Below are 15,821 nucleotides of genomic sequence, written 5' to 3'. Positions count from 1 at the left end.
TTGTTTGCATTCTTTTCCAGCCCCTAACCTTTTTGTGATTAACTGTGGTATGTTTAAAATGCTCCATCTGCCTTTAATGCTTTAATGGGTTCTGATGCTCCCACAGAATTCCCTGTGTTTGCTAGGCTTTGTTATTATTTCCTCTACATTTTATTAATTAGTACGTGTATGCTGCCTTTGATCTACTCCCCTCTGCACGCACTCATTCCCATGTTGGTTCTGTGCCATGGGCAGCATCGCTGAACATCCTTGTTTCATCCTCTGCCAGTTGCCCTCTGTTGGTAACAGTCAGCCCGAGTACCCAGTGTCCGAGCCGGCACGCTTACAGACTGCCTCTCTGCAGCAGAAGGAACTTTATACTTTGGCTCTGCTTACTGTCTTGTTTAGGTGTGGGTATTCTAGCTGCACTAAGAGTATGAAATATTATTTCACGTGTTTGGAAATTTAGGCTGTTAAGATTTTTTCATCCTTGTGTTTTGGTCCCCATCCCATGCAGCCTCCCCCCTCTCCCTAGCTACCAGGATTCCCTGAAATTCCTGCCTGCACTTAGACACCCCCATTGTAGTCTCCCAACTTTGATGTCTGAGTTGGCCATGGAATATTCTGCTCCCTGCACTCACTCTTGCAAAGACCATACTGAGGGCCTGGGTGCTGTTGACCAGCACATTAGATGTTGCTGAAGGAAAAATCCCAGTAAATCTGTCTAGTTACTCAGTGAACTGAGCAGCCTCAGTACATCAGCAACTTGGAGTGAATTGGACTAAGCAATGTCCAGTGAACAGGCTTGTGCCTTTACATAATAATAATTCATATAAGAAAAGGCACCAGTCCTCAGAAGGGTCTTTTGACCTTTAAGTATCCCATTAAGACAAGTTCCATTAAGACAAGTGGATGCCTCATGGAGTTTTCAAAAGACCTTTTTACTAAAAGTTCCACAGGGCTGTTATCTAAGCATACAAGTTCTTTAAAATCTGGTCTTATGCCTGTCTGATCTTGGGGTTACCATATTTCAATCACTTTCTGAAAAGAGGATACATGTTTTTTCTAGAAAGCAGATATGGCTAAAAAGACTGAGCACAAGCTTCAGTTAAACAAACAGCCACCTTCAATGAATGAGAAAAAAATCTGATTAGAAATCTGAGTGATTGGGGAAAGGCGAAGCCTGCAAAAACAAATGATTATTAAACATATGATTTGTACTCTAAATCATTTTTTTTCATTACATTTTACTCTTTTACAGATTCATTTAGTTTGAACACATTCTATCAAAACATATGGTAGCAGGGTGCTATTTCCATTTAATTTGATACAGTAACAGACAAAATATTGGTGAGGCAGCAACCACCCTGCCCTTTCCTCCTTCCTTCCCCTCTCTCCCAATGGGCAAACTCTCCAGAGCCTCACACAGCCAAATGACCTCAGCCTCCTCTCTCCCCTGACACACGTCAAGAATCAGAGTCATCCAGAACATCCTCTAAATTGCAAAGCCCCATTAGTCAAAAGACTCCTCCACAAGAGAGCAAAACTCTTTCCTTTCCCAGCCAACCAAATCTCAAAGGCTGGAGCTGGCAAGCTTCGCTGCCTGGCCCTTCTCCCATACAGATATCTTGTGTAGCTTTAGACCTGGGGTGGAGCTTGGTGCCGAACCAGCTTGGTCTCTTCTGGGAATTTTCTTGTAAGTAAATGAGTAGGATCAGTGGGCTGGGTTCTGAGCCATGTCCCTCGGGGGGCGCAGCTGGTCTGGGACAAAGATTTTCATTATCTTTGCACATCTCATATTGCAGAATGGAGCCTGCCAAAGCCCTAATGTGATTTAGAGCACCTCATTGACTGCTCTGTGTAGGGAGGATTCCCGCAGGGCCAGCGTAGCCAGATTGAGAGACGTGTGAATGGTCAATTTTTGTGGTTCATTGCTTACTGAAACAAATGCTGAAAATAAATGCTGCTGTTACTTTTCAGACATTTCCAAAAGTGGAATTAAGTTGAATACCACAAGTATTCAACTTAAGTTTTATACCACAATTTTAATACAGAAGTTTTCAAGTTTTCAACAGAAAATTCACTCCTTACTAGATTTTTTTGCCCAGTTAAAAGTGCAGGCATTCTAGCTACACCACTGGCTCAGCTCACACCAGGAGGGCCAATTTGTCACTCTCACCCTGTCCTAATTTGGCAACCCATTCCAACCAGGATATTTTTCAGCTAAGGTGGAGGCAACGGAGTCATGAAGGATTTACTAGCTAGTGTGGCACAAAAACTCTGTTAGAGCTGAGCAGTGTATATGTGAGCTTATGTGCTTTAAATCCGATACTGACTTCCTAAAACAAAGCCTAGCAAGAAAAGAGGGAGGAATAAACTTAAACACAATAAGAGAACAGTGTTTCTAACTGGGCTAGCCTCTAAACTCAGTGAACCTCTTCACTCTGGGTAAACAAGAGAATTTCTTAGGGGGAGATGTATGGGAAGTACTGCTGTTGTAATCATGAGAACTGTGAGCCAGGGACTGCTTTTGCTTTGTTTTGTTTGTATTGCACATCTGAGCCAGGTCCAAGGAACTGCACTGGCAATAATTGTGCTGCCTCAATGTATGGCAGGCAACAAGGATGATTTGAGATACTTCAATTAGACAAATTCTTAGTCTGCTCCTGGAAGATCATGATTAGGACAGTGGTAACTGAGTTGGTATGATGAACTCTCACTTTGGAACATGACTTGGGGATACATACTGAGGAGAATAAGCACTCAGAAGAGAGGAACAGATGCCTCCTGAGAGGAGTCCTGTTGTGAATGGTGCATGCCTAAACCACTGAAAGATGTTTGCAAGAAAAAGACTCACCTGGAAAAATCCAAACACTGAGAATAAGTGTAGAAAGCATGTAGATTATAAAGACAGGAGAGAGGGGTGCTTTTCTCTGGATACCACCTAGAAGCCGTACCACAACAGAAGTTGTTTCTGCCATCCCAGAAATGAAGGTACTTGGAGGCACAGATACAGAGAACAAAACAGCATGACAAGTTCTGCTGCAGCTCAATAGTTCTAGGAAGAATATCATCTAAATTTGAAGTGAACTAAGAGAGATTCACATGCTCTCCTCCTTCTATGTCTTTTCCCATGTAAGTTCTTTGGTGTTTAGAGGCATTGAATCTGATCTACTCATTCCTCCCCATTACTTAGTTTTCATACACATGTGATATTTTATCACTGAGATGAAGTCTAGCAGTTGTCATACAGCTGTTATGTATCTTTCAGATTATGAAGGCTACTAATGTTGTTTAATGGATACTTGTGCATCAGACCTGTATATCTAAAACTCATTGACTTTTAAAAGTGATCTGATATGTTAAAAAATTAGACGTATCCATCAGCTACGGACAATACCCTTCCTTACTTAATGACCTTGAAGACTTCTTTTTCCATTTGTAGCTGTTGAGATCCTGTCTGTCAGTTTTCCATTTCATGTTAAAGCATAGAATTTTTTCTTGTCTGTTCCATTATGAAGTTAAAGCCTCAAAGTGTATCTGCAGAAAAGAGAAAAACTATCAGCCTGTGCAGTAGCAAAGAGTTAAGGAAAGAAAGCACAGAACGAAATGTTAAGTAACTTAAGCATTACAGTATGGTAGGATAATTACAAGCAAAATGATGCCATATATGGTAATACTTACAGGGATCCAGGGGAAAGCCAAATGATGGGCACTGTTGCCCTGGGAGAAAGGAAATGCAATTCATGTAGTGATGAACTACAAATAACCTTTGATAAAATGGAATAGTTCAAAGCCTAGGGTTTGTTTGAAGAAAGTTTTTATTTTTTGCAAAGAAGCAAAGTTGTAAGGTAGATTTATTTGAAAACTCTGTACACATCTTCAAATTGGTGTGCTTGGTTTGGAATTGCTCCCGGGACACTTAATTTTTATCAATAAAACATGGAAATGTTTCAGCACTGAAGACCAGGCATGGATGAATCCAGCCTCTAAACTGTGCAAATTAACCCAGGTCTTTAGAAAAGGAACATATTCATCTCAATTATTTCTTGCTAAAACTCTAAAAGCCAGAAGAAACATTTCTCATCATCATGTACCTCAGGCAGGAATTGTTTCTGGTTTCCTAAGGTTTACATCAATGTCATCCCGCCTTAAAAGTTCTGCCCAGCACTTACTCATTTTTTTATGCCCATTTATCACTGGTCCCTTGGTAGGGAAAATTAACTCCTATATTTCCTAATTAGGAAAAGGAGCAGAACTGCAATGGATCCAGCTAAATAGTTTCAACTTCAAAGAGTTGACAAATATCCATGGGATTTTTGAATGTATTGTTCTTTTTATTTTTAAATCCATTTTAACTTAAATCCAAAGACAGAGAGGTCCGACTTATATTTAGACTATTGCCTTCCTCACAGCACTAGCTTGATAGAGTCAAAAGAGTTAGCTTGATTTTAAATTACATCCACACCCACTTAAATGCCCTTTTTCATTGCTGAGCCAGGGCAATATAAAATCATTTTAGCCTAAATAATCATCTGAGCCAAAGGAATCTAAAAGAAGTGAGACAATGTAATGTGACATCTAGGGAGGATAGAGTTGGGCTGGAAATGTTCTTACTTCTGAGAAATGACCACGCAAATCTAGCCCTTGTAACTGTACTTTGAAAATCAGTATTTTACTTTAAGAGAGGAAGTCCTCTCTTAGTTGTAAATAAACTTACCCTTTGAAGTCTTCTGGGAGGTGGAAGGTTAACACTGCCTTCCTGCTTCCCAAGAGACACCGCACAGAGCACAGCTGGGATGCTGCCTCGCTGGTTGGAGATCTCCCCACGTGAGAGGTCCCAAATGACCTGGTTAGTACCGATACCAGCTCAGGCAGTCCCAGCTGTGGTCCCATTGAATTCAACAGGAGTTTGAACATGGAGCTCAAAGGAGGCAGCATCAATCCCTTATTCTCCAGGACTGGTACAAACTCTTACTCTATTTTAATGCCAAAGTTTCAGAGGAGAAAATGACTATTGTACTACTGCTGATGATTCTTCTTACTGCTGTACCACATCACAGTTAATGTTACGTTTTTTGGTCTTAAAATATGAGCAAACTCCCTGCCAGCCCCACTGCTCATAAACGTTCAGATGCTGCCAAAGCAAGATGAACTGCTGTTCAAAAACGCATCATGTTTTAGGATTGCCTTAAATGGCCCACTGTCCAGTCAAAATACTAATGGGACAGAGCAACAGCTCCGATACTGCGTTCTTTGCATGCTGAAGTCAGGTGGAATTGGAGAGACGGTGTTCTAGGCTAGATACTAACTGAGCCAGGCATTTTCCAAGCTTGTTTTTGTACTCTAAGTACTTCACATGGTGGAAGGAGTTCACTAGTTACGTACCTTCTTTTGTGTTATTTTCACTCTCCTCAGAGGTGAATCTGGTGCTGGCAAGACAGAAAATACCAAAAAGGTCATTCAGTATCTGGCTTATGTTGCTTCATCACATAAGGGCAAAAAGGACACCAGCATCACAGTAAGTGAGCTCCTCCGTATTCAGTTCTCCTTCAAGCTTGTTAGGACTGCACTGAGCTGACTGTGCTAACAGCAAGTCAACGTTTATGGCTTGCCAAATAGTTGACATATTAAGAGTACATAATTATGTCACAGCTCTACGTTTATGGAAAAAAATTTTGTTTGACATCCCTTTAGGCACCAAATCAGAATGTACTTCGCTAGAAGAGAATTATTCATAGCTTTCCATATGTATAGTATCTATTTATAGCCTAATATGAAGGCCTTGGGGCCTGCAAGGTTTTGGGTCCTTATTTTACCTTTGGCCCCCAGCAACTAAGAAGTTTGGGAAAACCTTTAACTAACACATTGTCCGGCTGCATCACAAAAATGTATGCCAACATTTAAACTTCCAAAGTTTTGATTGGCTTCATTAGTCGGCATATTTTCTTACTACATAGCAAAGAGTCCCAACATAAAACCTTTCCAGTTTTTTTGGTTTCTCTTTACTCCCCTGACAAAGAGAGAACAATTTTGAAAGGCACAATTCTTTACAAATAGTTTGTTTCCTCAAAATTTGTAATAATCCTGCCTTAGTGACTGAAGTTCCTTGTCTTGCTATGAACCATATTATTAGCTTATACCTACCCCGTTCCCTGTGACCACTGGTATGGCTGAGGCTCCTACTTGTCTTTCTTATTTTCAAAGATGCAACTCCAGTTCCTAAGTCATTTAGAGCCTTTTGAATGTTACTCAAGATCTCCTGTAAAAAGATGTAGAAATTTTATGGCAAAACAGGCTTAATTCAGGAAGAGATTTCAGTGTGTTCTGAATGCAGGACTGGGCCCAAAACAAGTAATTCCTTCTTTGGGTCGTCAGTTAAAATCCAGCTTAAATTAAAACCCAAGGACAAGGACAAAGACCCAAGGGGACAAGGAGCTGTAACCATGGCTGTTCAGTCTATGTAATTGATACTGTATTAGCAGTGTAGCCCTATGCAGGCAAACATCCCGTGACCAGACCTGTCCTGGATCTTACGACTCCCTGCCGCGCCTTTCCTGAATCTCAGCAGAGAGAGGACTGCAGAGTACGGGGTGTGCTGGCCTCTTCCAGCATGAGTAATTGTGGTTTAGGGACAGCAGGTTTGACTTTGGGGCAGAGGAGGGAGGAGATGTCCCTGCGGGCAGTGCTTTCTAGAAATCTGTGATTAAGTTTGATGGAAACGAACTAAGACTAAAGGTATAATTTTCCTGTGTTGAATGTTAATGCAAAAAAACGATTTCTTCCTACTGAGTCCTGCTCAGTGGCAGGGGCAGGGGAATGAACTTGTGGTTTCACGGCCATTCCTAATGGGCAAGTAACTGGAGTTGCTGTTGATTCCTCTTTTTTCATGGGGAATTTCATGAGACTCAGGATCAAACTAGCCCTGAGATAGACCTGCAGGCAAATATCCACCAGATGAGGGCTGAGAGGAAGTCTAAGTTGTTCTGTAACATGCTGGCAAATAGTACTTCAGTGGTTGGGACTACTGGCTCTGCAATTACAGTCATTATAAAAGGGTGAAGAATAGCAAAATGATTCAGTTGCACTAGAGAAAGATATGGGATTTACCATAAAAATATTTGTCTTTGTCTGGTCCTGGGAGACTAACTTGGGACCAGATCCAAACCCCATCCCTTTGGTTCAGTTTTGGTTTTTTTTCTTCAGTTAAAATGCTCTATATATGTTAACTGTATTTGTACTCTTGGTATGTCTGCAATATGTTTTTTTTATTTGTATTCCTGGTTTATTTGCATGGAAACTGTATATTGGTTATTTTAATACAGGAAAAACAAAAAAAAAGTCTGTGTAATGGAAATGATACTGACACTTGTTTTATACCACATTATTCAATACAGCAAGGTCCATCTTTTGCTTACGTGAGTAACTTAGACTGTTTGATGTGTGTTTAAGGCACTGAGTGTAGATCTGCATGCTATTGTTGCACCTCAAAAATTTAAGAGAGACTTTGTTGAAATATGTTGTATGATATGAAAAGCAACAATAGCACCAAATGCTCTCACAAATCAACCCTAACTGTGTCAGGCTCCATGACAAAGGATGAGGACTGACACAGGCGGGGTTATCTTTCAAATATCACTCTGTTCTATATGCGTGTGTTCAAATTGCCGTAGTTTGAATGAATTTTCCCACGATCCTGAAAGAGCCAATCAGCCTGAAACTGAGCAACATGATCTCTGAATGAAAATACTCCAATGCTTTCTGTGCTTCAGGCTGAACTTTTTAGGACTGTTGTGAAATAATTCCTAAACCTCACGGTGTGTGATTGATTTGTTACTTTGGCTGCATGCTTTCCATTTGATATTGCTTTCAATTTTACATTTTCATGTAACTGTTGAGAATTGTTCACATCTGCAAAAGTTAGCATGTTCCTAGCTTGCTGCTATGATATATAACAGAGCAATTACCATTGCAGCGTGTGTCTGCAAGTGCATTACGGCAGATCCGTAGAGGCCTTTGTGGGCCCTTGGTACTGTGGCGTGCCGTACCAGCACACCAGCGCTGGGAATGGAGGCAGGTTTGCTGGCACATTCTTTTTTTTTGTATGCCAGGCAAATGTGATTTTTCTTTGTACTGGGCCTTTTTTCCTTATTCTGACTGCTGCCTCTCAGACTTTGGCGATGACAAAAGGCAATACAATTGTAATACCTGCTGTGTCGCCCCTTAGTTCATTTGACAAGTTCATCTGTGGCTGGCATAGGCAGCTCTGTGGAGTTCAGTGGAGTTACAGCTGCATACAGTGCTGTTATGTTGGAGCCACAGTTTTATACCCCCACGTTTATAGTATAGCTTAGTTCTCACTAGGAGTGGATGGGTTTCTGTCTAATTCTAGTGGTTAAGGTTCTTCTTCAGCTGTCACCATCTGATTTCAGCAACAACCTATGCTCATAGTACAGGTTTTAAATCTACAGATTGTAAGTGGAAAGAATTGCCCACTACAGAGAAACTTCAGGAACTTTCAGGAATTCATTATTTCCTGTAGGGCACCTGTATTGGCTTGTTGAAATCTCTCTCCCCTCTTCTTCCAACTCAGCAGGTAGTTAGTTTTGGGTTTGGGGTTTTCTTCAGTGCAGTTTTACTTCAGTCCTTAGCTCCCATCTGATCTATGCTCTAGGAAAGCCGCTCCTCCTCCCCTCTCATTACCATTCCAATAAATTTAGCCATCAGTTAACAATCCGTTGCTTTTTAACTATATTTTTGAGGCAGGTCTCATCATTGCCACACAAGTTACAAGACATTCAAGAATGGCATATAGAGAAAGGTTACCAGTTTTCCACACTGATTGTGAAAAACTCATTTTTCAAATTATTTCCTCTAGATTCAACCTAAATATTCCCTCAAAAGGATTTAAATTATATTATATTATCTATCAAGGAAGTTTTCTGCTGTTATTCAGCATGAATTGTTTGAAATGATGCACATCATTGCTGCAGAGCAGGACAGGATGCAGAATAGGATGACAAGAAGCCAACGTGAAAGTTGAGCAACTTCATAGCACAGAGCTGAATAAGAAGTTGAAAAAAACTGTTTTCATAAACAAAGTATTTTTTCAACTTCATTGGTTTGTTTAGAAATAGGAGTATTAAATGCATGCTCATTTCATTGCATGATTTATTTCATTAGCAATTACCAATCACAATTAACAATATAATACAAAGTTTGTGTGTTTGCATGAGAACTTATTATCCTAGTTTGAAAAAAATTAATGCATTTTCATATTTAACCTAAATAGCCTTGCATGGATCATTATTAATAGACTTGGTGAAATCTGCTTTGTAGCTTTGTGCTGCATTACATTGAAATGATTCTCGGCAAGTTATTCTAATTACATCATCATTTGCTAGCAAAGGATCTCAATACACTAACTTGAAAAAGACTTGCAAGAGGTTCCTTTAAGAACATCCCTTCTTAAAAAATAATAATAAACTGAAAAAAAATACATATATATATTTGACAGTGAATGACCCTTTTTATTAAGAAAGGCCAGTCATGATGCTAAAGAGATTAATACACTTTGATCTGTCACAAGCAACAGAGCTGGAAAAGGGTCATGTAAACAGGACAGCAGTCGACTGCACAAATATATAAACACAAAGATTAACAGAGAATGAAAACAAATCCACATGAAGTGCAGTATTCAGCAAAAAAAGTTCAGAGGCTTAAATTATCTTTCACTTTTTCCTCCAGTGTACACGTGCTGTTTTTAATTAAGTAAATATGGAGCACAGGGTTAACTGAATCTGAATGAATTTTAGGGCGAGCTGGAAAAACAGCTTCTCCAGGCAAACCCTATTCTTGAAGCTTTTGGAAATGCCAAAACTGTGAAGAATGACAACTCCTCCAGATTTGTAAGTAGGAGAATGCCAGGTGGGTCTGTGTAGGGGGAGATACAGCATCTTGTAAAACAGAGTGTACAGAATGTGGCCCTCTTATCACCATGCTCTCTCATCATGCTGCTGTCTAAAGAGCTTCTTCAAACTAATCCCTTTAAAATAGTGTTTAGAATTCCTCTCTGAAATAAGAATTTGGCCTTTCAAGAGATTAAAAATCAAGCTCAGACTTGACAGTACCATTGTCCTCTCACAATTTAGCAGCCTGTGTGCGGCCTTCCAGAGCCAACTCCTATTCCAGAACATATCCACCTCCAGAATATTTGCAAACCACATCTGTTCTTTCTTTTTCTTTGCACAGATGTTGAACATGCATCTTGCTGTAAGGTGTGACTGTTATTTATCAAGAGTGGTTAATATATGAAATGATTAACTACATGAGAGAAAATAAGAAGAGTCAGAAAGACTCAAGTTGGAATAATATGAGTTGGGGGCTGTCAGTATTTGATGACACTTTTTGCTGGGAGTACTGGCAGATGCTTCCTTTCCCTTGCAGGCTGTCCTCTCCCAGCTCTGCTGTTTTCCTACCGAGTTCAGGGATTCATGCAGATTAAACTCAGCAGAGGGAGTTAGGCAAATCCAACTCTATCCCTCTCTGACCTTGTGGAAATCAAAGCAAAAAAAAAAGATGTTGGCATATCCCCAGCTTCCACAGGCTGCTCCCGTAGGGAGGGACTCCTTTCCCTCTAAGTACCTGAACAAAATGTGGGGCAAATCTCTGCAGAGGGAATGTCAGAGAAGTTCACTTCCTTTCAGCCTTTTCCCATGGGTTTCTCCCAGCAGGAGGGAATCAAGGATGTTAATCTTAAAAGGATGATGTACATGTCTCACTAAACAGGCTAAACCCTAAAGTTGTAAAATCCAGCATAAAAGAGAGAAAGAATAGCTCAATCTAGGTCTTCTTTTCATTCACAGGGTAAATTCATCCGCATCAACTTTGATGTGACAGGCTACATTGTCGGAGCAAACATAGAGACTTGTATCCTTTTCCGTGAGCTGCACTGGAAGCTAACTAGGGTGAGCAGAAGGAAGTAACATAAACAAGCTCCACTGCATGTCTAAGAAAGGCAAATATTGCTGAGGCTGGTATAAACAAAGATGGAGGGAAGTGGCTCCATTTATGCTGATACCAGCTTCTCAGTTTGTCTTACTCTCATGTTTACATTTTCACGTCTGTTTTCACAGCTATAGGAAAGTGTGCTATGCCCCATATGCAACTTCAGAAAATGGAAACAACATACCTAAGCCAACTGGAGGGGACTTTAAAAACAGAGTCCCAATAACACGATAGGGTGAGAAGATTGTTTTGTGGTTAAGATTGCACGCGGTCTTGAGAGATCTGCAGTCACTTCGTTCTGTGATCCTGCATGGGTCACTCTGCTTCCCTGTGATCTAATTTGCCAACTGTATAAATAGGTTGGAAACTTCCCTGCTTCTCAGTGGTGCTGTGACTGACAATTTGAAAAAACATATTGAATGCATGGTATTGTCACTATATTTTACTTAGGAGCTTGGGAAGTGCTGTCCAGTTTTCCAGTCCAGGGCTGGCACCCTGCCCCAGTCCTGCTTGCGTGTTGGGATGAAGCCCGGGTATATAGTACGGTCTCACTCTGAGCCCCGTGCACACTGACTTCTGTATAGGAAGAAACCCCAGGGCCATGGGCCTTCCAGGCTGAGCAATCAAGCCTGTAGCCACACATGCCTCCTTGTTTAGGTATACGCCTGCAAAGGTCACATATGTACGGACAGAGACAGATTCCACGACAGCATTGAGAATAACCTGCTAAGGGAGATGTCTACATGACATCTAGCATGACAGGTTTCTAGTTCACGTCTAGAGGACTGAAGAGCCATCTTAATAGAAGTAATAAACCTTTTTCTTCCACCCCCCTAAAGTCTTTATAGCAATAAGGACAAAAGAGACAGGAAAAGCAAAAGAGGAGCTGTCTTAGAGTCCTCATAGTTTATCTCCTTTTATGAAATTGAGGGGTGATTTTTCCTGAAATTACCTTGATCTTTGCATATGTTGTTAAATCACCATGGCCAGAAATGACTTGTCCTGAGAGCTTTTACAATTGAAGTGGAGCAAATATTTTGCTGGTGCTGATGCCCCCGTCTGCATCAAATGCTGGTTATTTCCAAAGAGCTTGCCTGCTCTGGATACTAGATACTGCTCTGCTCTATCAAATGACACACACAGAGCAGTGTGCTATATATCAATAACCTCAGTGTATTTTTTTTAGGAACAAAGTATAAACATTTCAGATAAATTCAGCTTAGCCTGAGTTTGCTTGCCAAGTACTGTTGCCTCTTTCTTTGGTTATGTTTATGAAATAGTGTGTTTTAATATGTAGCCAGATTTCTCAGTTGCTGTATTGCTTATCTTTGCATAGAGAAGGAACTGCTCACTCCAATAAATGAGGAAAAAGAAAGATGCAGCTATAAAGAAAGAACTTATCTCTCGGGTGTAGAATCAATAGCATGCATTTTATCCTTCTGTTCTTATTCTGATGAGTGATCTTTAGAAAAAATCTGGTTTTAATTTTTTGGGGTCTTAATTGAAATTTTATCTTTTCTACTGATGCCTCTACTACAGGATTAAGCAAGGGGACAAACACTCTGGCATTTAAAAAGAGAATCATTGATTGATGCTGAAATACTTTGCTTTTATTGCTTTTATATTTACAATACTGGCCTCAAAAGCTCTATCTCTAGCAGCCCCATCTTATGCTGAAAGAATCATATTGGTATTTCATCTTAAAAGGTGGTGGGAATGATATTGTGAATACTATTTTTATATATCTGATTTTGGTAACATTTATGTCTATTGTAGTGCTTACTACCATGATTACCAGCATTTATGGTACAGTAAGAGGTAGGAAATTGATCTATTCGTTGTGGTGAGAATTAAACCAATACTAGCACTCCTGTCACAGATAGCACAAATGACATCAACAATAAGCACTTTGCGTAGTAGAAAATGATTGCAAAATTAGACCCATGTTCATGTTAGCCAAGCTTTTGGCAAATATTTGAACAATGCTATTGATGGTTCTGAGGCTGATGGTATAATTAAGGAAAGACTGAAATATGTTATTGATTTTTTTTAACATACTTGACAAACAGATTTGCTTGAAAAATCCCGTGCTATTCGTCAGGCTAAAGATGAGCGAACGTTTCATATCTTTTACTATTTGATTGCTGGAGCTTCTGAACAAATGAAAAGTAAGTTACTTGCTAACAATTCTTACCTCTCATTAAACAGTGAGTAATGGCTTACTTAAGTAATGTGTCTTAATTTTGTTTATCTATATGTCATTCAATCCTTTCTATAAATAAGCAATTCTTTAGCTATATAAAATAATGCTATCAAGTGAATTATAAAAAAGCCTCAATTGATATGCATCTGTCTGCACCAGCTGGTTTGCAGTTTACAGGACACTTCAATTCACAGGGCATGTAAACCCATTCAAACACCATCTTGAATGACATCAAGAAGATGAATAGGGAAGAGGTATTCATTATTTATTACACAAAAGAATTTGGCATTCCCAATAAAATTATTGACTAGCAGTTAAAAAACACTAAGAGAGTGTTTCTCACAGTACCTAATCACATTGTGAAACCCATTACTTCAGGATGTTGAGAAGGTCTAAAGTATAATTAGGTCCAGAAAGGGTTTAGAACATCATGGTTCAAATACAACATCTTTCCCTAAATTGCCAGTTGCTAGAGAATGTATAAAGGACAGGATAACTCTGTATTTGGCCTGTTTTTTATACTCCTTCCCTAAGAATCTGTTGCTGGCCACAGTATGGGTCTGAAGAGTCTTTTGGTCTGATCCACTGTGGTTGTTACTTTCTTTTTGTTATCTGATATGAATCGCCAGGTATAGAAGACCAAGTAGAGATGTGGAATTCTGAGTAGGTTGCATATGGAGCTAAATGAAAGACTTATGGAAAGAAGGCTCAGATTTGAGTCCTTGGGGTGCTAAATTCCACTGAGGGGCAGAGACACTCCCCAGTTACTACTGAAAAGTGGAAACTCAAGACAATCAAATTTGCTAAATGAAGAGTTATTCTGAAATATTTGTCCACCACAAAATCCTAAGATCCTCATACAAGGAATGTCTTCCTTTGGTGAAAACACTAAATCTTTTCTGTTGTGTTTCTGTGTTAGGAGAATTCATTAACCACAAGCATTAAGTTGATGTACTTAAGTTGATGTACTTAAGTCAAGCTTTTCTTCTTCATCTTTTAGATGATCTATTGCTGGAAAACTTCAACAATTACACCTTTCTATCTAATGGCTATGTGCCTATCCCTGCTCAACAAGATGATGAGATGTTCCAGGAGACCTTGGAAGCCATGAAAATTATGGGCTTTAGTGAAGAGGAACAGACAGGTAAGAATTGGTAGTAAGGTTGTATTTGAGGTATACCTCTGCAAACAACAATATATATGATACAAATATACAGCGAAGAATTCTGTCCAGGATGTCACTTTGCAAAATATGCACGTGAAGTAAGATATTGCATTCATATAAGAAAATTAAGATTATTTAGATTTAACATCCATGTTTCTCCGGAGAAGTGTGATCTTCCATGAAGCAGAAACTGCAGGACTCTGAACATACCCAAGTTGGTTAACCTTTTGTTTCTTATTTCCTGTTTGTAAAATTATCACCAACCAAAACTGTTACCTAGCTACTGTTTTTAAAAAGAGCACCGTGAATTAGTGTCCCTAGATTTCCCTCCTTCTCCCCTTCCCAGGTGGTATTAGATGAATTAAACCATAGATGTCCCATGGAAAGAGAACTAAGGGCCTCTCATAGGGAAAAACTTCTCAAGTACAGATTCGCTTCTACCCTGCCTTAAGAATAATATGGGAGTACATTTCTGTGTGATCAGGATAGACATTACTCAGATAGAGAAGGGACAACATTAAAGGACAGCTGAATTTTGCGATTTACTTTGCTGTCTTCTCTGGACACCACAGCATGCACCAGAGCAGGATTAGCTGAAGTTCCTGAGCCATTATTAACTCACACTATGGTCTGGTGGAACACCTTAAAGATCACATAAGACAAGCAGCATGGTCAGAGCCAGGATCAAAAAGCAACTAAACTGGTGGCACCACAGTGCCTGAAGACAACCCTAGAAATCAACATAAACCAGCAGCAATAATCCAGGGAGGGGAGGACAGAAAGGACTAAGAATACCTTGGCAGGGAATGAAGACAGTGAGGCCAGCTGCAAAAAGGCTAGAAACCACTTTCATAAACCTATGACATACACCACACATTACCAGCCTCTTTGGAATCATTGCCATCTTTGTGTTAAACAGGGTGATGCTTCAGGAAGTCTTGTGAGTATTAGGTGACTATCGTTCCTGCCTTGCAAGGAGACCTAATTAGGATCTCACTGCTTTTAGGCTGTTACTAGAAAAGATCTAAAAAATTGCTACAGTGGCCTACCTTTTCCCATTGTTGCAGTGGGTACTGGTGGGAGCACATGAAGCCAGCAGTGAAGACTCTTTGCAAAACACCTCCTTTAAAGGTTTAAACTGGCAGCACTTGCTGAAAACACAGTGAAAGAAATACAGAAGAATTATTGTCTCTATTAGAAAAGAGACATATATATCATCAAAGAGAACTTATTATCTCTGTGAGGCACAGAACAACTGGTGAAATGCATGGCAGCTCAATACAGTAATTTAACTGTGGATCAAATAAAATAATTGACACGACATTTTGCTATCCATTTTGATGAAGAACTGCAAGGACGTTTTTTTATTATAAATCTTATGAACTGAGGAGACCTTCTTGTAGAAGGAACATGACATGCACTCTTGACCTAGTTGCATTCCACCAGTAAAGTTGTCAGCATGCAGAA

General features: G+C 39.8%; 1 protein-coding gene across 5 annotated transcripts in view; it reads left to right on the top strand.

The window, feature by feature from the left end:
• Positions 1–15,821, top strand: part of MYH11 (myosin heavy chain 11) — a 64,361-nt gene that overhangs the window by 23,290 nt on the left and 25,250 nt on the right. For 4 of the 5 annotated variants that reach the window (XM_013940173.2, XM_067306251.1, XM_067306250.1 and 1 more), the window contains 6 exons: positions 5,398–5,500; positions 7,377–7,397; positions 9,795–9,887; positions 10,845–10,908; positions 13,056–13,154; positions 14,190–14,333. In XM_013940173.2, coding sequence (XP_013795627.1) covers positions 5,398–5,500; positions 7,377–7,397; positions 9,795–9,887; positions 10,845–10,908; positions 13,056–13,154; positions 14,190–14,333 — 524 coding nt within the window. The remainder of the gene's footprint in view (positions 1–5,397; positions 5,501–7,376; positions 7,398–9,794; positions 9,888–10,844; positions 10,909–13,055; positions 13,155–14,189; positions 14,334–15,821) is intronic. The other variant, XM_013940174.2, reaches the window with a different exon arrangement.

Source organism: Apteryx mantelli, chromosome 16 (assembly GCF_036417845.1).
Source record: "Apteryx mantelli isolate bAptMan1 chromosome 16, bAptMan1.hap1, whole genome shotgun sequence".
NCBI lineage: Eukaryota > Metazoa > Chordata > Aves > Apterygiformes > Apterygidae > Apteryx > Apteryx mantelli.
This window is presented reverse-complemented; position numbering and strand designations above follow the sequence as displayed.